This window comes from Panthera uncia (assembly GCF_023721935.1).
Source record: "Panthera uncia isolate 11264 chromosome E2 unlocalized genomic scaffold, Puncia_PCG_1.0 HiC_scaffold_19, whole genome shotgun sequence".
NCBI classification, from domain to species: domain Eukaryota; kingdom Metazoa; phylum Chordata; class Mammalia; order Carnivora; family Felidae; genus Panthera; species Panthera uncia.
In genome coordinates, this window is record NW_026057588.1 from 21077738 (window position 1) to 21099684 (window position 21947).

Here is a 21947-nt window from a genome sequence, read left to right on the forward strand (position 1 = left end):
CAGGTGCACTGACAAATGATGGGAGCCTTACTGCTCAAGATGTTTAACCATAACCTCTGACCAATCACTGGCTGGCCATTAAGATTTACTGACCCCAAGAGTGACCCATAAGAAGCTGGGCTTAAAAATAAAAATAAAAATAAAAATAAAAAACAAAAACTGAAGAGACATCAGAGGTCATACATTGTGGAGGAAACAAATTCTACACAATTAGTTCAGGCAAGAGGGGATCAGAATCCAGAGTTGTTAAAATGCATTATTTGAAATGTCCAGTTTAAAAAGGGAAAGTATGGCCTACACACTTGAAAAAAAAAAAAAGCAATAAATAGAAACTCCAGTATTTTGGAGTTGCACTTAGCAGACATAAACTTCAAAGCAGTCACTATAAATATGTTCAAGAAAATAAAGGAAACCATGTTTAAAAAATTTTTTTAATGTTTTTATTTTTGAAGGAGAGAGAGAGAGAGACACAGCATGAGTGGGGGAGGAGCAGAGAGAAAGGAAGACACAGAATTCAAAGCAGGCTCCAGGCTCTGAGCTGTCAGCACAGAGCCCAATGCAGGGCTCGAACTACCGAACTGTGAGATCATGACCTGAGCCGAAGTCAGACGCTTAACCGACTGAGCCACCCAGGCGCCCCAAAGGAAACCATGTTTAAACCAAGCATGAAAACAAGGACTGACAGAAGAGAGAACACCAAGAAAGAGACTGAAATTATAAAAGAGAACCAAATGGAAATCCTGAAGTTGAGAAGTCCAATAACTAAAGTGAAAAGCTCACTAGATGGACTAACAGCAGAACTGAAAATTGGCTGAAAGAAGAATGAGTGAAGTCAAAAATAAATCAATAGAAATTATGTAATCTGAAAACCAGAAAAAAAAAAAGGAAAAATGAATTAAGTATGAAAGACCTGTGGCATATAACCAAAATGATCGACATATGCATAACAGGAATCCCAGAAAGAGACGGTTCTTCAGATTGTATAATTTCTATTGATTTACCTTTGAGTACATGTATTCATTTTAGTTACTGTACTTTTCAACTCCAGTTTGAAATTCAGTAGACTGTGATGTTAAAATGCATATGCCAGAGCAACTACTGACAAATAGTTTTAGAAAAAAAAAAATCAAAGAAATTAAAAAGTTATACTAAAAAAAAATGTATATATCTAACACCAGAAGACAATCAAAGAGAAATAGAAGAATAAAAAAGACATAAGACATAAAAAACCAAACAGCAAAGTGGCAAATGTAAATGATCTATAATTACATGAATTAATAAACACTCCAATCAAAATGGAGACTGTCAAAATAGAGTTTTTAAAAACAAGATTCCACTGTATGCCATCTACATGACACAAATGCTACGTTCAAAGACACAAGTGGGTTGGAACTAAAAGCGGCACCATGCAAATGCAATCCCACAGAGCCGAAGTGGTGATGATGATAGTATCAGAGAAGACATACATAGACTTTAAGAGAAAAATGTTAGTAGAGAAAAAGAGGGGCACTTCTAAATAACAGCAGTATTAATTCATCTAACAATGACAAATATGCACCTAACACTAGGGCCAAAAAATAAATGGTGCAAAAGCTACCAAAAATAAAAGCTATGACAACTCAACAGTAGTCTGAGACCTCCATACCCCACTCTCAATAATGACAGAACAAGTAGAAAACCAACAAGAATAGAGAAGACAGTGGAATCAGTGAACTTAGCATGTACAGAACACGCCAACAGCAAGAGAATACAGATTCTTTCCGAACACAGAGAATATCCGTTACCCATAAAAAAGTCTTCATGAATTTAAAAAAAAAATTTTTTTCACATTTATTTATTTTTGAGAGACAGAGTGAGACAGCACAAGTGGGGGAGGGGCAGAGAGAGACGAGACAAGAATCTGAAGCAGGCTCTAGGCTCTGAGCAAGTGTTCAGCACAGACGCAGGGCTTGAACCCACGAACCGTGAGATGGTGACCTGAGCTGAAGTCGGTCACTTAAACGACTGAGCCACCCAGGCGCCCCTTCATGAATTTTAAAAGACTAAGGACATAATAAGTATGTTCTCCAGACACAACAAAATTAAAGTAGGAATCAATAACAGAAAGAAACTTGGGAAATCCTCAAATATTTGGAAATTAAACAATACATATTTAAATAATCCATGGATCAAACAAGACATCTCAAGAGATATTAGAATGTTTTGAACTAAAGGAAACTGAAAACACAACAGATCAAAATTCACTGGTTGTGGTTAAAGCAGTGCTTAGAGGTTAATTTATATCTTTAAATGTCTATACTAGAAAGGAATAATCTCAAATCAACACCTTAGTTCACACCTTAAAAAAGCTAAAAAGGAAGACTAAACTAAGACCAAAACAAGGAGAAAGAAGGAAATAATAAAGATTGGAGTAGAAATCAATAAAATAGAAAACAAGAAAAAGAGAAAAAAAAAATCAATGAAATACAAAAATGTTTCTTTAAAAAGATCAACAAAATTGACAGACCTTTACTTAGACTGACCAAAAACTAAGATGACAAAAATTAGCAAAATCAGAAATCAAAAGGGAACATCATTACCAATCGTACAGAAATTAAATGGATTATAAGAAAATACTATGAACATATGCTAACAAACCAGACAACTCACATGAAATGGACAAATTCCTAGAAAGTGAAAATTACCAAAATGGGCTCATAAAGAAATATAAAATTCAAATAGACTTATAACAAGTAGAGAAACTGAATAGTAATTATAAACATTCTCACAAAGAAAAGCCCAGGCCCAGACATTTTCACTGGTAAATTCTACCAAACAAAGAAGAAATACCACCAACTCCTCACAAACTTATTCAGGAGTAAGAAACACTTCCTTATCCTGTTTTACAAGGCCAGTGTTATCCTGATATAAAAGCCAGACAAGACATCACAAGAATAGAGCACTACAAACCAGTATTTCTCATGAATATATACACAAATATCCCCTACAACATATCAGCAAACCAAATTCAATAACATATAGACAGGATTTTACAGAACACTGAATTAATTACACAATATACAACAAAAGGATTATATAATAACATCTAAAAAGGATTACACAAAGTGGGATTTATCCCAGGAAGGCAGGGTTGGCTTAACATCAGAAAAACAATTAATGTAATGTACCATATTAATAAAGGGAAAAATCACATGATTATCTCAACAGATGCAGAAAAAAAGAAAAAATCCAGCCCCATTCATGATAGAAAACTCCAACAAATCAGAAATAAAAGGAAATTTACTCAACCTAATAAAAGGTATCCATGAAAAACCTATAGCCAACATGACACTTAATGGTGAAAGACTGAACACCTTCTCACCAATAAGGAAAAAGATGTCCATTCTTACCACTTTTTAAAATAAGTTTTATTTATTTTGAGAGAGAGAGAGAGTGCAAGCAGAGGGGGGTGGTGCAAAGAGAAAGGAGAGAGAGGCTTCATGCTGTCAGCATGGAGCCCAACACGGGGCTCGATCTCAGGAACCGTGAGATCATGACCTGAGCCAAAATCAAGAGTCAGATACTTAACCACCTGAGACACCCAGGCACCCCATACCACTTCTATTCAATACTGTACTAGAGGTTCTAGCCAGTGCAATCTGTCAAGAAAAAGAAAAGGAATTCGGAGGGGGGACAAAAAGAAGTAAAGCTCTCCTTATTCACAGATAACATGATCCTGTATGTAGCAAATCCTAAGGAATACACACACACACACACACACACACACACACACACACACACATCCTTGTGACAAAAACTAATAATTGAGTTCAGGAAGGTCACAGGAGACAAACACAATATACAAAAGTCAACTGTACTTCTACATACCAGCAAAATGACAGGAAGGAAACAATTCTATTCATAACAGCATCAAAAATAAAAGACTTAGGATAAATTTAACAAAAGAAGTTAAAGAACTGTACACTAAAAACTACACCACATTTTGCTGAGAGAATTAATGAGGATCCAAATAAATGAAGAAATGGTTCATGTTCCTGGATTAAAGACTCAATATGAACATGGCAATTCTCCCCCAAAATTATCTATAGATTTAATATAAATCCTGTAAAAAAACAACAACAACAGGATTTCTGCAGTCGTGGATAAGATGATCCTAAAATTTACATTGAAATGCAAAGGACTCAGAATAGCCAAAAACATTTTGAAGAAGAACAAAGTTGGAGAACTTAACAGTTCTTATTTGAAAAATTACTATAAAGCCACAGTAAATAAAGACCATTTTGCTCTGATATAAGGATAGACAAAGAGATGAAACATAATTGGGAGTACACAAAGAAACAGCTTCACATTTACAATCAAATGATTTTCAAAAAAGATGCCAAAATAACTCACTGTAAAAAAGACAATCTTTTCAACAAATGGTTCTGGGACAACTGGGTTGGTATCCAGTTGAATTTAGACCCTTGTGTCATGTCATACACAAAAATTAACTCAAAATGATCATAGCCCTTACTCTAAGAGCTAAAACTATATTAGAAGAAAACACAGGAGACAAATCCTTAGAGTTCTTAGGAAGGAAGGAAGGAAGGAAGGAAGGAAGGAAGGAAGGAAGGAAGGAAGGGAGGAAGGAAGGAAAGGAAGGGAAGGAGAGAGGGAGGGAGGGAAAGAAGGGGAAGGAAGGAAAGGAAGAGGGGGGAAAAATCCATAAAAGAAAAAAATTGTCAACTGGACTTGTTCAAAACCAAAGACCTGTGCTTCAAAAACACCATTTAAAAAATCAAAGTCACAGACTTAAAATATTTGCAAATCATATCTGATAAAAGACTTGTATTTAGACTATGTAAAGAACCCTTACAACTCAATAATAAAAAACAATCCAATTAAAAAATGAGCACAACTGGGGCGCCTGGGTGGTTCAGTCAGTTAAGCATCCAACTCTTGATTTCAGCTCAGGTCATGATCTCACAGTTCATGAGCTTGAGCCCCATGTCAGGCTCTGCACGGATAGTGTGGAGCGTGCTTGGGATTCTCTTGCTCTCTGCCCCTCCCCCACTCATGCGTGTACACACTCTCTCTCAAAATAAATAAACATTTTTAAAAATGGGCAACAAATCTGAATAGACACTACAAGGAAGACACAATGGCTAACAGCACATGAAAGTTCTCAACATTGTTAGTCAATACAGAAGTGCAAATTTAAAACAATGAAATAATGCTTTATAGCCACAAGAATGGCTAGAATGAAAAAGACAATACCACGTAACCAAGGATATGGAGAAACTAGAAATCTCATACATTGGAGGCATATAAAAATATACTTGGGAAAACTGTGTAATGTCTTAAAAAGCTAAACTTAAATTCATCATCCAGTCTAGCAATCCCACTCATACGTTATCTACTCAAGAGAAATAAAGAACGTATGTCCACACAAAACCTGGCAGAATGAATATTCACAGCATTTATTCATAATAGTCAGAAAACTGAACAATCCACATGTTCGTCAACCAATGAAATAAACAAAATGTGGTATGTCCATACAATGGAATACTATGCAGGACCAAGAAGGAACTACGGACACACAAGACAACACAGATGAACCTCAAAAACCTGACGCCAAATCAAAGACAGATGCAAAAGACTACATATTGTGCAATTCCATTTATATTAACTGTGCAGAAAATGGAAATCTACAGAAAGCAAATTCATGGTTGCCTGAGGCGGAGATATAAATAGGAACTGACTGTAAATGGGTACAACGGATCTTCTTAGCATGATGTAAATATTCTAAAACTGGGTTGTAGTGATAGCAGCACAACTTGAAGTTGAAAAACGCTAAACTGCACACTTAAAAATGGATGCTATGGTATATAAATTATGCCTCAATAAAACTGTTAGAAAAAAAACAGAACCAAAAAAAGATGCACATTTTCATAGGAGAGTGTCAAAAAATTAAAATATAGCAAATACATAATTTCCAAATCAGTAGAGATAACAGGAAAACAAAAAGCACTTAACCTGAACAGTAGTAAAGGGCACTGTGTGGAGGCAATAAATAATCAGGGTAAACAGAATGCCCAAATAGCAGAGTAAGTCCTAGTAAGAGTGATTACAATAAACTTACACTAAACCTGAGTTAACAAAGCATTGTCAGGTTAAGAACAGTTTACAGTAACAATATAATATTACTATTATGCCCAGGTATGTATACAGAAAAAGACAAAAACAGAGAAGTATCACAAACACACAAAAGATGTAAACTGTTATACTAGAAAAATATTTAGCTAGCTACATTAATGTCATGTGAAATACGGTAAGGCAAAAAAAATATTAAGGACAAGGAGGGTCACTCTGAGGTCACTGGATTGTGAACATACTAATTCTATACTTAAACGCACGTAATGCCTAAATTCACATTTTAAAAATGTGTCGTTTCTCCATGAAATACTGGTACAATGATTACTTCTCTTTATACTTTTCCTGTTCTCTCTCTGCACACTCCTTTTTTTTACACATATGGCCAAACAACATAGTTGAAACTCCACCTCCATTCCAAGTCAAAATGAACTCTCTTAACGTGTGTTTAAGAAACAGAGCAGGTTTCCAATTCAGATTTTTAAAAAGGGGGCCTCACAATGAGTCAGCAAGTATTCAGATGTTCTAGAGATCACATATTTTCTTACTAGCTACTTGCTCTTGTTTAGAAGGTAGACAATTTAAATGTCAAAAACGTGTGTTAAGAGTGCTGATTATGGAGCAAAGCTGCTGGCTTTAAATCCGAATTCCACCACTTTAACAGCCCTGTGACTTAAAATGTTGCTTAATCTGAGTTAGTTTCCTCATCTCTAAAATAGAGGGGATTAAAAACAAACAAACAAACAAACAAACAAACAAAAACAAAAAACAAAACAAAACCAGTATCTACCTAACTGGGCTACTGCATTAAATGAAACAGTCCATATAAAGAACACAAAAAATACGTGACACACAGTAAGTGCTCAAAAATATTATGCAGTTCTTTACAAATCCATCAATTATTTAAGGGAACTACAAAAACTCCTTCATATCCTAATGATCTTCCTAGAAGATGAAATTTAAACTGAGAAAGCATTGTAAAATGTAAAAACTCGACAATATTCACCAACAGATTAAATACATAAACCACAAATATCTGTTGTAGTTAAAGAATTCATTCAACAAGCATTCAATTGAAAGTCTATATGCTACTCACCAAAAGAACACACAGATAAAGATTAGTATCCTTGAAAAGTTGTTCCTTCAAAGAGAAAAATAAATCTAATACAATGAGGTATATGCACTTCTAAAATGTGGACATATTCCAGGGCCACCTGGAATGGCTCAGTCAAGTTGAGTGTCCAACTCTTGATTTCGGCTCAGGTCATGGTCCCAGGGTCGTGGGATTGAGCCCTGCAACGGGCTCCTTGCTGAGCATGGAGCCTGCTTAAGATTCTTTCTCTCTTTCTGCCCCTCTCCCCTGCACACACTAAAATAAAAACATTTTTTAAATTAAAAAAAATAAAATTTGGAAATATTCCAATGAATGGAAAGCTCTTATAAATCACATGCATGACCAATCTCCCCAAAAAGTAAAATAAATAAAAATGTAGCAAAATGAACATGATCACTATACTTAATTTAATATTTTTGACTTTTTGAAGTCCCTTTAGGATACTAGCGTCCCAGAGTTATTATCAAAGAATCATCAATGAATGTAGATATGCAAACATACATATTAAAACCATGTCCTTAATATGAGAATACATTCAAAAACAGACTTTACACTGTTTAAAAGAAGTCATAGAGTAATTATGCACATGGCCCATCAATCCTACTTCTAGGAATCTACCTTGAAGATACCCCTTCAATGCACAAAGATACACATACACTGAACTTGCTCATTGCCATCGTTGTTTGTAATTGCAAAATACCAGGAATAATGCCCAAAGAAAGTGCTGAATAAACCATGTTACAACTACCTAAGAGAATACAAAATCTGTTTAAAAAAAAAAAAAGAGAAAGATCTCTATAAACTGACATACAGTGATTACCAGAGCATACTATTAACTGAGAGGAAAAAAGTGCAATGGAATGAGAAAATAGAGAGACTGGTATGTGCAGTGGGTAGGTGGAGAAGTGATAGCAAGATGGGAATGGAAGCAGGGTAGCAGGCAAGAAGAAGGTGTGACACTTCTCCATGTTTACCTTTTTATGTAGTTGTGACTGTCAGAACCACATTAAAGTTCACATACCCCTCACATACCACCAAGTTAAACCATTAACACCAACAAGGATGTGGAGAATCCAAACTGGAACACAAACAGTAACAAATGAACCTAATATCTGTAACATTTGTAATATTCATATTACAAATGAATAACAATCAGTGAGGGGAGTGAGAAAGAAAAAAAACTAACAACTTTGGAGAAGTTTCTTGACTAATAGCTAAAGAAAAAAAATAACATAAATAGTGCAATGTAGTTAATGAATGTTTCTCCTGGGAATAAGAATTAGCACTCTGAAACTACTTTTATGTGCATATATTTTTTTTAAGTTTATTTATCTTGAGAAAGAGAGAGAATATGAGAATGTGCACGTCCACACATGCCTGGTGGGGCGGGGTGGGGAGAAGGGCAGAGAGAAAGGGAGAGAGAGGATGGATGGGGAGCGCCTAGGTAGCTAAGTCGGTTAAGCATCCGAGTCGATTTCGGCTCAGGTCAATGATCTCATGGTTCACAGGATAGAGCCCCACATTGGGCTCTGCACTTGACAACGTGGAGCCTGCTTGGGATTCTCTGCCTCTCTCTGCTCCTCCCCACCCCCCAAGGGCATACACATGCTCTCTCTCAAAATAAACAAACTTTAAAAATTTCCTTAAAAAAATAAATAAAAAATAGGCAAATACATGGTAGATAGTAAACAGCAGGTTTCTCACTGTTGGGAGAAAAAAGTCACAAATAAGGAAAAACTGGAACAAATCCTGTGGCGTTAGAATCGAAGTGTCAGTATAAACTTGAATGTTTTTTAACATACAGAAACAGACAAATATGTAAACACATGCAGTGGTTATAATTTCCTAGCTCTAGGGGCGCCTGGGTGGCTCAGTCGGTTAAGTGTCTGACTTCGGCTCAGGTCATGATCTCACGATCCGTGAGTTCAAGCCCCACGTCGGGCTCTGTGCTGACAGCTCAGAGCCTGGAGCCCGTTTCAGATTCTGTGTCTCCCTCTCTCTCTGCCCCTCTCCTGTTCATGCTCTTTCTCTGTCTCAAAAATAAACGTTAAAAAAAAAAATTTTTTTTTTAAATAAAAAAAATAATTTCCTAGCTCTAACTACTGAAGAAGGGTTTCTAGCAATGACACCACAATGGCAATACCCACACCCACATGAGAAATGGTGGTTTTTAAACAACTTTCTCCAATAAAAGGAATAAGGGCTCCCTGGAGAAGTGACTGATGATGATCTTAAGGCTGGAGCAGGAAAAATATAAGATAAGCCTGTACATTTTGTGGAGTTAAAATATTCAAACAAAAATATGGTGATTTCTTGAAAGAATTCAGGGTCAGGTGTGAACTCAAAGAAGTTCCTAATGGTCAAATGTAGAACAATGTGAACAAACAAAACAATGATAACTGGATCTTAACCCATAGACTAAAATAAATATCCAAGTTCATACTGATATAATTAATAAACAGTAGGGGTGGGGGTGGGGAGAGAACAGCACATCTTTTCATTACAAGAGAATTCTAAGGAATAAATGTAAAGAATAGATAAATAAATAAAGTACCCAGACACCTTGATGTTAATAAAGCTAATTAATTCTCAACAGAAGCATTAAAATAGCTTCAGAGGAGCCCCTCCACTACATTAAATTGGGGGTGGGGTGGGGAGGGAAGGAAGGAAGGAAGGAAGGAAGGAAGGAAGGAAGGAAGGGCAAAACAAAATCACCATTAGGCAAATCCCACAGTAATAACTGTTGCAGACAAGATCTACCAATGAATGCAAAAATTATTGGGCTTAAGATTGAAGAGAAAAAAAAAAAACAATCTGCATAATCTCAAAGTATCTCCTAAAAGGTATTTATTAACTACAAACGAAAAGACAGTAACTTTATAGTGGAGAAACCCAGCAGACACCACCTTAACCAAGTGATCAAGGTTAACATAATGAATTCTGGACCCCTTGAAATGACACAATGAAATGCACCTCTTGATATGATGCATTTCTGTGATATTCTTGCCAAAAATGCAAAACCTCATTCTAATTATGTGAGTACATCAAACTCAAACTGAGGATCATCCAACAAAATACCTGACCAGTACTCTTCCAATACTTCAAAGTCATAAAAAACAACAAACAAACAACAAACTGTCAGACTAAGGAGCAGTAATAAACAAACGCCAAGATGGGATCCTAGATAGGGTCCTGGAACAGAAAAAGAACACCTAGTGAAAAGTTGGTGAAATTCAAATAAGATCTGTAAGTCAGTCAATGGCACTGCACCAACATCAAGTTTGTGGTTTTCATAACTGTATTGTGGTTATACATTATAATTTAGCAGAAGCTAAGAGGTATACAGAAACTGTACTGTTTTGCAATTCTTCTAGAAGTCTAAAATTAGTTCAAAATTTAAAAAAAACTTCTGCTATTGTTTTACAATGGTCTAAAAGAGAACACTTATGACCAGCTTCATTTTAACCCACTGAAATGTGAATTTAACATGATAAATAAAGCTATACTAAGTTAGAGCTGAAACTCTGTTGTAAGACTGAGGCTATGAAATGGGGCTACACCACTTCATCTGGTCTTCAGCAAGACATAAGAAAATGTTATCAAACACTTTTTCTTTGCTTCTACTACCATCTTGTTCTATGAGGGAACATCTTATTTGCAAGAAGTAACATAATACATAAACAACAACAGGCTCAAATTATGAAAAATTATTTAATGACAGTACTCTTGAAATTACAGGTCTGTAAAGAATATCACAATAGTCCCACAACAAACTTTGTTACTGGGGGAAAGATCTAGCACAGCTCACTCTAATAACATTTCATTTGGGAGTCAGGAGCTCCTTTGAGTGTGTGTGATGGTATTCTTGTTTTTTTGTGGGGGAGGGGCTGAGAGAAAGTTTTAACTAAAAATATATGCACAGTTGACTAAAATTTACTAAAGAACAAATCTTCTACATTTCTAGGCTATCTTTCAAAATCAGTCCTCTGTTCTGAATTACCCATTAACTTGTGGAGATTCAGGCTCACCCCCTTATTATTAAAATACATATTCATAAAACTTTTACAGTTGTGCTGTTCTAGTTACAAATAGCTTCTACTTTTCTAGGACATAATTTCACTTTGTTTAAGCAAGAATTCATTAAAGAAACTATAAATAACCTTAAATATTTAGCCATGAATAGAGGGTGGACTGGCATTGATGGCTTATTTTAGCACTAATGCAGAATGCTTTTTAAAAGCTTCATTTCAGCATGCATCAAGCTAATGGTTAACACTTGCAGTATAACTTTCAATGTTAGAATAAATTTCTCTTTATTTTAAAGATTTTTGCTAACAGTCAATATGTTATTTCAATTATTTACTAGTAAGAAAGTAGCCCTGGAGAATGACAATGGTGGAAAAATTAAAATTAAAATTTATTTTTAAAAAATGTTTTTTTTAGCATCTACACAACCTCTCCTTCTCTCCCAAAATATAATGCCAGTTAAAAGTGAACAACTTAAGGGAGAAGAATTGCCTATGGAATTGTAAGAATTCAAGGATTCATTGTGTGGTGCATGTAGCATACATATGAATCAAAGACATTTATTTCTATAATTCAACTCTGAATCATAAAGCTCACATTTTAGAGACCAAGTTTCATAAAATTTTTACTTGAAAAAAAAATGTTTTACAAAATACCATTCTTCCAATCAAAGAAACTTTCCCAAAGGGTACATGTAGTTTTCTGCCTCAGAGATGATAGAATGACAGTCAAAGGGGAGAGAGAGGTTTTTTAAATAGCCACCTAGCTGCAAAACCTACTAGAAGTAGATTTTTTTAAAGTGCCTTTAAAATGCTAAAGTAAGGAATATAATTGTTGAATCTATTTGAAATTTTAAAAGTTTCCTTAAAATGGTCCATATGGTATGCACAACTTCACAGCTGGCACAAAACTGCCTGTATTTAGTTCAAAACACAAAAACAATACATATGAACAGTATTCTTTGAAAAATAATTCCAAATACTGCCACCGCATCCTAAGAAAACTTAGACAACAGTATTGACAGTATTCAGAGAATTAACAAAACAAGCTGAATATTAAAGTATTCAAACATTTACTTTCTTTTTAATACCACTGATAACAGTAAGAGAACTTGCTGCCAAGTGCATTCAGGATGCCTTATTTCAACTACATGTAACATATTTTGCTATACAGATTCTAAAGAAATGCAAAACGAGGTTCTAGGATGTAAACTCCTTGGCAGGCCCTAGTTTTTCTGCTGCAATCTGGCAGCTTTGAACTTTGAAACCCTCTTGGTAGTCTCCTCTGATATTTCTGACAAGACTTCTTTTCGTTCTGGAATGGTGGGTAACACAGGATGAACCATGGTTGGGTGTGGTGTTAAGGAGGGCGATAGAAATTCTTTTTCTATTACAGTTCCAGAAAAAGCCTAGAAGACAAAAGTCAGATTATGGTAATAAAATGCAAATAAGATGCCCACAAAATCTTGATCCTGTATTTGCCAATTAGACATTTCCTTTCATTAGAAGTAAATTCTTGGGGCGCCTGAGTGGCTCAGTTGGTTAAGCGTCCGACTTCAGCTCAGGTCATGATCTCATGGTTCATGGCTTCGAACCCCACATCGGGCTCTGGGCTGCCAGCTCAGAGCCTGGAGCCTGCTTTGGACTCTGTGTCTCCCTCTCTCTCTGCCCCTTCCCCACTCACGCTGTCTCTATCAAAAAATGAATAAATGTTAAAAAAAAAAAAAATGAATTCTTAAGATTCTTGGATAAATACACAAAAGTATAACATCAAAATATAAACTGTTTAGAGAAATCAGCTACCATTAAAATGTATCTTAATGACATCACCAAACATAAATAGATTTTGATAATATACATGTAAGAAAGCAAAATGTAAAATGAATGTTTTATCTGGGATTAAACAAAAATGGGTATGTAAAAGGTCCCCAATTTTCATACATTCACGTCCAGACCATGACGTGAAAACTAATGTATTAAACTAAAAAATGCTATTAGGGTGTCAAACGTGAGCTGACGAATGAGCTATCCTATGGAGGCCATGCTGCCAGCTAGCCAATAGCTTACTTTTCAGCGGTAGTGACATCTCTTAGGTGGTGTTCATGTATGCAATTACTTGGAATATTTTATTGCATCTTGCCTCAATTTTACTCAAGAGATCAGTGTAAACTGAAAAATTAAGTGCTGATACTAGTGGAGGCAGCATCAGTCTCAAAATTTGCTACACTTAATTCAATGATGGAAATCAGATGTTCCGCACACTCTCACTCACTCACACTCACACACACACACACACACACACACACACACACACACAATGGTTCTTTCGTTTCAGCTGGATATTTGCTGGATGTAATGTAGTCAACTGTTTGTTCAACTGGAACAAAAATAATGTGTACAAAATGATGGAAATACAACCAAAGATACATCTTCATATATCTTTTTACATAAAGATCTGTAAAAACCAAGGATTTGATAACAATTTTATTTTTAAGGTCTCTGGTATTTGGATCCCCCCCACCTTTCATCTTCTAAAAACTCACTACATACAAAGTAAAATTTGACACGTAAACTTTCATGTGTATTTTGCTTGCTTTTGTCTACCAAGAGTACAAACTGAGTTAAGACAGTGTATCACCTGAAAAGTTTAAAAAGCCATCCCCTCCACCTTGCCCCACCAAAGAAATGAAAAAACAAGAATGCCCCTACCCTCCCACAGTATTTCAAGAACTTGGGTGAAATCCAAGCTCTTAAAAGAAACTTCAAGTCTACTTTCTCAAAACTCCTATTGATAAAATAGGATGATAAAATAGGATGATGCTCACTGAGCCTTCTTACTATATTAAAAATGCTTTTGAAAAAAGAGACACTTCAGCGTTTAAAGATACTGAAAAGCAGATCTTTTCAAGTACTTGTCATGTGCATGAACTATTTGTTTTCATGTTAAAAAAAATTTATAGCATCTAGAATGCTAACAAAAACTGTTCAATATGAAGTACAAAGCTAGTTAGAGTGAAATAAAACTAAGTCCCAGACTTGAGGTCTAGCTATACCATGATACACTAAGTCCTTATAAAGTAAAAGTTGGGCACCTGGGTGGCTCAGTCAGTTGAGTGTCTGACTCTTGATTTCAGCTCAGGTCATGACCTCATGGTGCTGAGATCGAGCCTGCACAGGGCTCTGTGCTGAGTGTGGAGCACACTTGGGATTCTCTGTCTCCCTCTCTCTCTCTCTCATAATAAGTAAACTTAAATAAAAAGTAGCAAAGGTCTACATCCATTACCTGTTTTTCTAACAGTATGGAAGACTGTTAAATTGGATACTTTCTACGTCAACTGAGATGATTATATCAGGTGATATAATGGGGAGGAGAACATTCTAATTCTAATCATACATGCTGTCCCTAAATGCTAATGATCTCCATCCCCAGTGACAATTTAGTACTATTATTACCATTAAGTTACCATTCAGTATAAGCAATAGAAGTTTTACATATGCTTATTTATATATAAACATATATATTTTATATGTATTGAATGTATGCACAAATGGGTATATCAGTTTGATACAGGTATGAGTTCCCCAGTTTTTCTAAATACTTTATAAATTGAAAATTTGAGATACACCCAGAACAAAAACAATTGAAGAAATCATCCCCGGGAATAATGGAAACCCTAACATATGACTATCTCATAGATAGGAATTTTTGTTTTGGGATCCCTCAGTACCATTCCCCCCACACACAAGTGTGTGCAATGTGGTGGATAAGAACGTATATGTGTGCACTGACTTTTTCTGAGGAGAGGATCTACAACTTTCTTTAAACTGTAAAATGGCTCCATAACCCCCAAAAATAAATATGTCACTGGCACAGGCCAAAACACAGGACTTCAGATAATTACCTGCCATACAGTATTTTTTCTTTAACTAAAGCACATAAAAGAGAAAAGTATAATCTGCTACCTATAAACTATTATAAAATGACTATAGTTTGGTCTAGTAGTAATTCATTTAAAATAAGCTGCTAAATGATCTTCTTGTCAAAAAGGTAATGTATATGCAAACTAAGATACTTTAAAATTCTTATTTCACAAAAATAGAACTTTAAGACTAGTAATACTTTTCCCCAAAAAAATTTTTCTTGAACTAAGATTATAATATCTGCATTTGTGTGTTTGCTAGTGGCTATTAATTTTTTATAAATTATTAATTATCAAAAAAGAATAAGCTTAGAATTAATTAGGGTCCATGACTTTTGAGATTAAATGTATGTATCAGCTAAAGAAGCTATAAGATAAACAATGTCATTACTCAGCTGATTAACTTCAATAAATAACTATACAAAAAAAATAATAATTTAGAGATTGTAAGATTAAAGATTTATAGACCATACCAGGGAGATATAGCAGCTGCAATTTTTTAAAAAGGAGAGGAGAGCCTCTTTTAAAGAAATAACTTTTCGACTCCAAAAGTGAACTGTGAAATCAGGAAAATGAATGATATGCCCTTCTGAAATGGAGCTACCCCCACTTTTTTTTTTTTAATGTTTATTTTTGAAAGACAGAGAGAGTTGGGGGTAGGGGGAAGTGCTGGGACAGATGATCCAAAGCGGGCTCTGCGCTGACAGCAGCAAGCCCGATGCGTGGCTTGAACTCACAAACCACAAGATCACAACCTGAGCTGAAGTCAGACGCTTAACTGACTGAGCCACCCAGGCGCCCTGCTATCACCACCTTTTTAAACTCACAAAAAGTGATGAAAGATACTGTATGAAATAAAGAGTTAACAATACACACACACCTCAGGTGTTCCTGATAAAGGCAAAAGTTTCTTGTGATGGTTTTCTTCCTGTTCCTCTTCCAAAATACTCTCACTGGTGTCACTACAAGTGGCCTCTTCGCAGCTAATACTCCTCAGAACTCCCCGTCTGTCATCAAAGTCAGCAGCACTGCTTTCACTGGTGTCACTGCAAACACTGTTCTCTCTGCTGCGAGACTTCAGGATGGACTTACGAGGAACATATTCTCCATTCACAACATCAACAAAGACTCTATGATGTCCAAAAACATATACACGCACTTTAGGTAACTCATAAACTGAGGATGAATTTGTAAGATTTTAAAAAATATTTTTTAGAAATTAGAGTGTTTTTTTTCAAACTTACATCTAAAATTTTCATAATCAACAATTTTGTAGCTTCAAATGATGTATTTTACATTCTTTAAAATATGATTTTTTGGGGCCTAATACAGCACTTTATTTATAAGCATGTTCTGGGTGACAACAGTCTAATTTGTCGAAATTCTACATGTAATCTAGACCTACTTAGAAAACAATTTAGCAATTTTAACTATTTTACAAATATGGGTCATGAAAACAGTAGGTATTTCCAAATGATAACTTTCTCAACAAACAAGACAACAAAAAACTGGAACAGCAATACTTAACTTACTTCGCGGAAAGGCAAACCACATGCAAGCATCATCATAGCTGTGGCAGGAAAGCACTGCTCCAGCCCACTGGAAACCCAAACTTACATTTCTAAAGTTAACATACTACGATTTTTTCACTAGAAAGATTGAGAATGTTTAAAAGCATTGGCAAAGAGGGGGGAAAGGGGAAACTCATGCAATGTTCCAACTGTTCTGAACTGGGCAGTTGTGGTGGCTCAGCAGCTCCTGGGAGAGCCTTTAAAATACTAAGCCAACCCGATCAGAGCCCCTCACCTGTCCGTGATGGACAGGCTTCTGTGTTACAGGCAACCTGCTCCTGTAAATGTTCAGTTACAAAAAGAGGTAAGGGGACGGCAGCTTGTCCTGTTGCCCGTGAATACCACTCACCTATAAATGTCAGCGGGAGTCCTGATGGTAGGCAGTTCCTGGGCAGAATGACCACTGCCAGAGCTGTTCTTTCGTTTACGTTTGGCTTCTTCTTTCTTCTCACTGAATTTTAAAGTGGTATTTTTTCCAGTATTTATTCGGACCTAAAAATTTCACAGCAAATTACAAACCTTCTGAGAAATTAAATCAAAGCCAAAACTAAAACAAATAAACTTTATAATTAAAGAAGAGAGACAGTTTTTGACATGAAATGATGTACACTATTATAGGATTAAAAAGTCCTTACCTTAACACACTTCTACAGCATTAAATTATATCTTCTTTAATGACCAATTCTAGTCTTTAGGGATTTTATTATTGTATAGAAAGCAAATTACATTTAAATTAAATGACAGATTTATTATAAGTTTTCATATCACCCCATTACTTTGATATAAATTTTTGGCTTAAATCATGCATTTCAAAACAAAGAACATAATTAACCAAAAGAAATATTTGGTAAGAAAATATAAAATTTAAGTCATAAAAGCAATATTAGATAATGCTTAATTATTTGGAATTTTTTAAATACCTCTAGTTTTTAGAAATTGGACTAAAAAATAAAAACCAACCCTGTAGGATTATTATGTCATTCTTCTACTCAACACTAACACTACACTTTCCATATTAATAATGACTGCTCTTCCTCACAAAATTCCTACAAATATTATTTATTCTTCCTATTTTATCAACATGCAAATAAGGAAAAATTTAAAGCATGAAATAAGAATCCTAAAACAAATTTCTTTTTCTGGCTATTACATCAGTTTTTTCTAAAGAACTCACAAGATGCTCCCTTTAGTCTGAAGTATTAACATATAAAAAACCATAAATTATTTCACTTCATACTACAGCAGGATAACTTAAGGGACCTTAGAAATATCAGATATGTTTTAAACATGTTTCATTAAATAATAATCACAGACACTTAAGATTGATACCACAGACCCTTAACTGTGATACAGGCAATCCCTGCACGGATATCTAGTGGTACAAAGACCAGTGCACTGAGACAAAGGACTTTCTGTTGTATTACTAGCCAGGTCTATGGACTTATAGGCCTTAAGTATAAAGATGAATTCCCAGTTGCTACTCAGAGCAGCACTGGGAGCAAGGGAATGGATTTAAGGTAGTCTATCCTTCCAATCAGAACTAACTGTTTTGATTTATTTTAAATACTGGGATCCTACAGTAAGTACAAGGGGAACAAAAAGTCTTTTGATACTAAAGAAAAGCTTAAAAACCCTGTATTAGAAGGTCTCTACAGGGGCGCCTGGGTGGCCCAGTCGGTTAAGCATCCAACTTTGGCTCAGGTCATGATCTCACAGTTCATGGGTTCAAGCCTCACGTTGGGCTCTGTGCTGATAGCTCAGAGCCTGGAACCTGCTTCAGACTCTGTGTCTCCCTCTCTCTGTCCCTCCCCTGCTTGTGTGCTCTCTCTCTCAAAAATAAACACTACTTTAAAAAAAAAAAAGATCTCACAATAACCCCCAGTTCTTAAATGCCAAAATTCTAGAGTCACGATTACCCACAGATGTTTAGATTTACTTTATCTGAAAAGAAGCTACTTTTTACTTCCTCCTGAACTTTTCCACTTTGCTCATGATGCTCCTATTCATGTCATGCCCACACAGAAAGTAACAACCTGGCATCATTAAAAATGTAGCTAATATAGTCACTTTCAACATCCTAAATACACCAAAACACCCACAATATAATTAACTCTAGAATTCTCAGAAAACTCTCTGAATGAAGGACAGGTGGAGCTACAGTAGTTGCTACTCAAATCTGATTCCTTTCCAGACCCCAAACAATTCAAATTCCACTGTGTCTTCAAAGAACAAAGGACCAATGGGAACTATCTAGACATTGACTTTTTCTCCCCGTTTTTTTTTAGATAAATTGGTCAGAACAAGAGGCAAAAGATGATTTTATTATTTGGCACTATCAACAATATTAATTACTCTAACAGTGTTCTTTTAAAGAATATTATAGAATATATTTATATTAAATTATGTTAATATTTAAATTATACACAAAAAGCATACAAACCCTCTTAGGTTCGACAGTGTGAGAAAAATATATTGTTGGTACAGAATGATCTCCAACCCCTAAAACATCATTTTCATTATCACCATCATCATCATCATCATCATCTTCTTCTTCTTCATCTTCATTACTGTGATAAGAATTTGAACCAATCATTGAACAGTTCAACTGACTATTCACTTGGCCATTGAACAGTTCTGAATGTGTAACATCCTTATAACAACTGCTGGAATGAACAGAGTCTGTTACTTGGTGCATCACATGCACATTTATGTTCTGATCTTCCTTTTCTTCTTCAGAAGATGTATCTTCTCCATTTGCAATCATAGTATCAGGCTTACTAATAAGAAAGAGAGAAAACTAAGATCAAACATACACATCAAAATACTACATGTTCTAATTTTCAGTTCATTTCAATGGGCAAAAATTAAGATTTTGAATAAGATATTTTTAACTAGAATTCTAGCTGATAAGAACGCTTTGAAATAACAACAACAAAAAACTCTATGCTAATTCTGTATGTTGTAGTTACTCAAACATAAGTAGAATATAGATGATTTTTTTACCTTTGAAAGAGGACACTGGCCACACACAACGTAAATATGATATAAATAATACAATCAAGAAATTTGCAAGAAATTCACAGAGATATGTATTTAAAGACCATAAATTATAGCCCCAGAACATTAACACTGGGGCTAATTTATTTTCTGTTTATTAACACTGGGGCTATTTATTATTATTTTCTACTTCTATATTTGGAATACTTTAAAGCATGTATTATTTTAACTTTTTATAATGAAGGATTTATATGTATGCACATGAATATAATTATATTTATACACACACATGTACATTTTTCATGCTTCATTTCTACAAAGGATTTGAAGACCTTACAAAAATAACAAAATCAAAAATGCAATAGAACTGAAATAACGTCATGCAAAAACAGAATCATGCCCAAGAAAATCACAAGATTCAAGATGGATCTTAAAAAATGGAATATTATCAGTTAATCAAAAAGACCTAAGAATTTGTAGGTGAAATGTAAAAAGATATACATATATCCTTCGTGCTTCATGTCCTATTTTTCACAGAAACTAATTACTGCATACGGTGCATCATTTAAGCAAAATAATATAGGAACTTTTGTAGTAATAGATTTCATTGAGTATTTTGACAATTCCAAGTGAGTGCTAATGTATATTTCAAACAGCAGTTTGGAAAAGTTGTTCATATATATAACTACCTGACCAAATTACAAACTGCCTGCTCGATAAACAGAAAAGTTTGTAAAGGAAAGCAAGGATAAACATTTTACAGTAACACACAAATCCACAGCAAATTTTTCTTTTTAACAAGTCATTTAGATATACAGCATTATCCTGGCTACAGTATAAAAATAATTCAGTTAAATTGTAAATATTTAAAACACCCATAATTATTATGTCGACTATCTGATATACCTTAGTACTTCATTATACAAAACATAGCTGAATCTTGTTATTAAAAACACAGGAATACGGATTTTAAGTATTTCTGTACCCACACATATGCATGGGCATGTGCATGAATGCACAAGTCCTAACAGAAAATATTCTAGAAAATTAATATATATTTTCGAGTGGGAGGATTATTGATATTTTAATATATTATACTTTTCTGTATTTTCTTCAATGAGCATGTATTGTTTTATTAATGAGGAAAAAGACTAACAAGGAAATGTGTTTAGAAACAAAATCTCTTGGAAAGATAATTTGTCATTCGGTACCTATCAAGTTCACCCAGCAATTCTTCTTGTCTCTCTAGTTCTTCAAGTCGAGCCCACAGTTCCTTATCAGCAAGCAAATCCTTGGATTTGACATCATTTGCAAAATCTGCTTCAAAAATATCTGAAGTTTTTGGTTTGGAGTGAGGTTTATGGGCAATTCGGTGTTTTGCTATTTTTTTTTAAAAAAAAGGAAAGACATGGCTGTTAATAGCCACCTTTAAAAAAGCACAAACCTAGACTTAGTGAGACTTTCTTCTGAGAAGAGGGGATATGGAGATGGGGGGAGGGAGGGGCAGCGAGGGGGGGATGCATGGCTTTTAAGCAAGCAAGACAACTCCAAGGATCCGTCTCTCTCATAATCTTGCTACTCAAAGTGTGGTCCAAGGACCAGCAACACTGATATTCCTGCAGAACGTTTCAGAAGTATATACTCTCAGGGCTACCCCCAGATCTGCTAAATCACAATCTGTGTTTTAACAAGAGCCCAAGAGGATTCATATGCACATTAAAGACTGTGAAGAACTGCCTGAAAGCTTCAAAAATGCATTAGCAAAAATGGTCACAATGTACCCTAGTTATAACACAAAATTCAACACAAATAATACACATCTTCCATCCTTACTCAAGAGAATTCAGTTACTAAAGTAACACATCAAAGCCTTGTCACAGGATACTTTCAACTCTAGGCACAGCCAGGCATAAATACCCTAGGAGGAATCTATGGAAGCTAATCCCTGGAAAGTTGGACTATAATTTTGTATATGAACATTTCTCCTCTTTAAATTACTTTATCTTATTTGTAATCCTCATGTGAGGGCAGGAGATAAAGAAAATCTGAACTCAAATCCATTTGCTTTTCATCTGAAAAAAACAGACTTTTTTATAAAGCAAATTATAGCTTTGAAGAAGGCAATGGGAAGAAGTCTAAAATGCTGTTATGAGATATGGTTAACGATGACCTCCATCATACATTCAAA

The 21947-nt window shown here is 35.0% G+C and overlaps 1 protein-coding gene across 2 annotated transcripts in view; it reads right to left on the minus strand.

The window, feature by feature from the left end:
- Positions 1–21947, minus strand: part of URI1 (URI1 prefoldin like chaperone) — a 79396-nt gene that overhangs the window by 14416 nt on the left and 43033 nt on the right. The window contains exons 6-10 of one of the 2 annotated variants that reach the window (XM_049621809.1): positions 20971–21139; positions 19203–19539; positions 17112–17254; positions 16072–16321; positions 12328–12680 (exon numbers count right to left, since the gene is read on the minus strand). In XM_049621809.1, the coding sequence (XP_049477766.1) occupies positions 12498–12680; positions 16072–16321; positions 17112–17254; positions 19203–19539; positions 20971–21139 (1082 nt within the window). In that variant the 3' untranslated portion in view covers positions 12328–12497. Of the gene's footprint in view, positions 1–12327; positions 12681–16071; positions 16322–17111; positions 17255–19202; positions 19540–20970; positions 21140–21947 lie in introns of those variants that run through there. The other variant, XM_049621810.1, reaches the window with a different exon arrangement.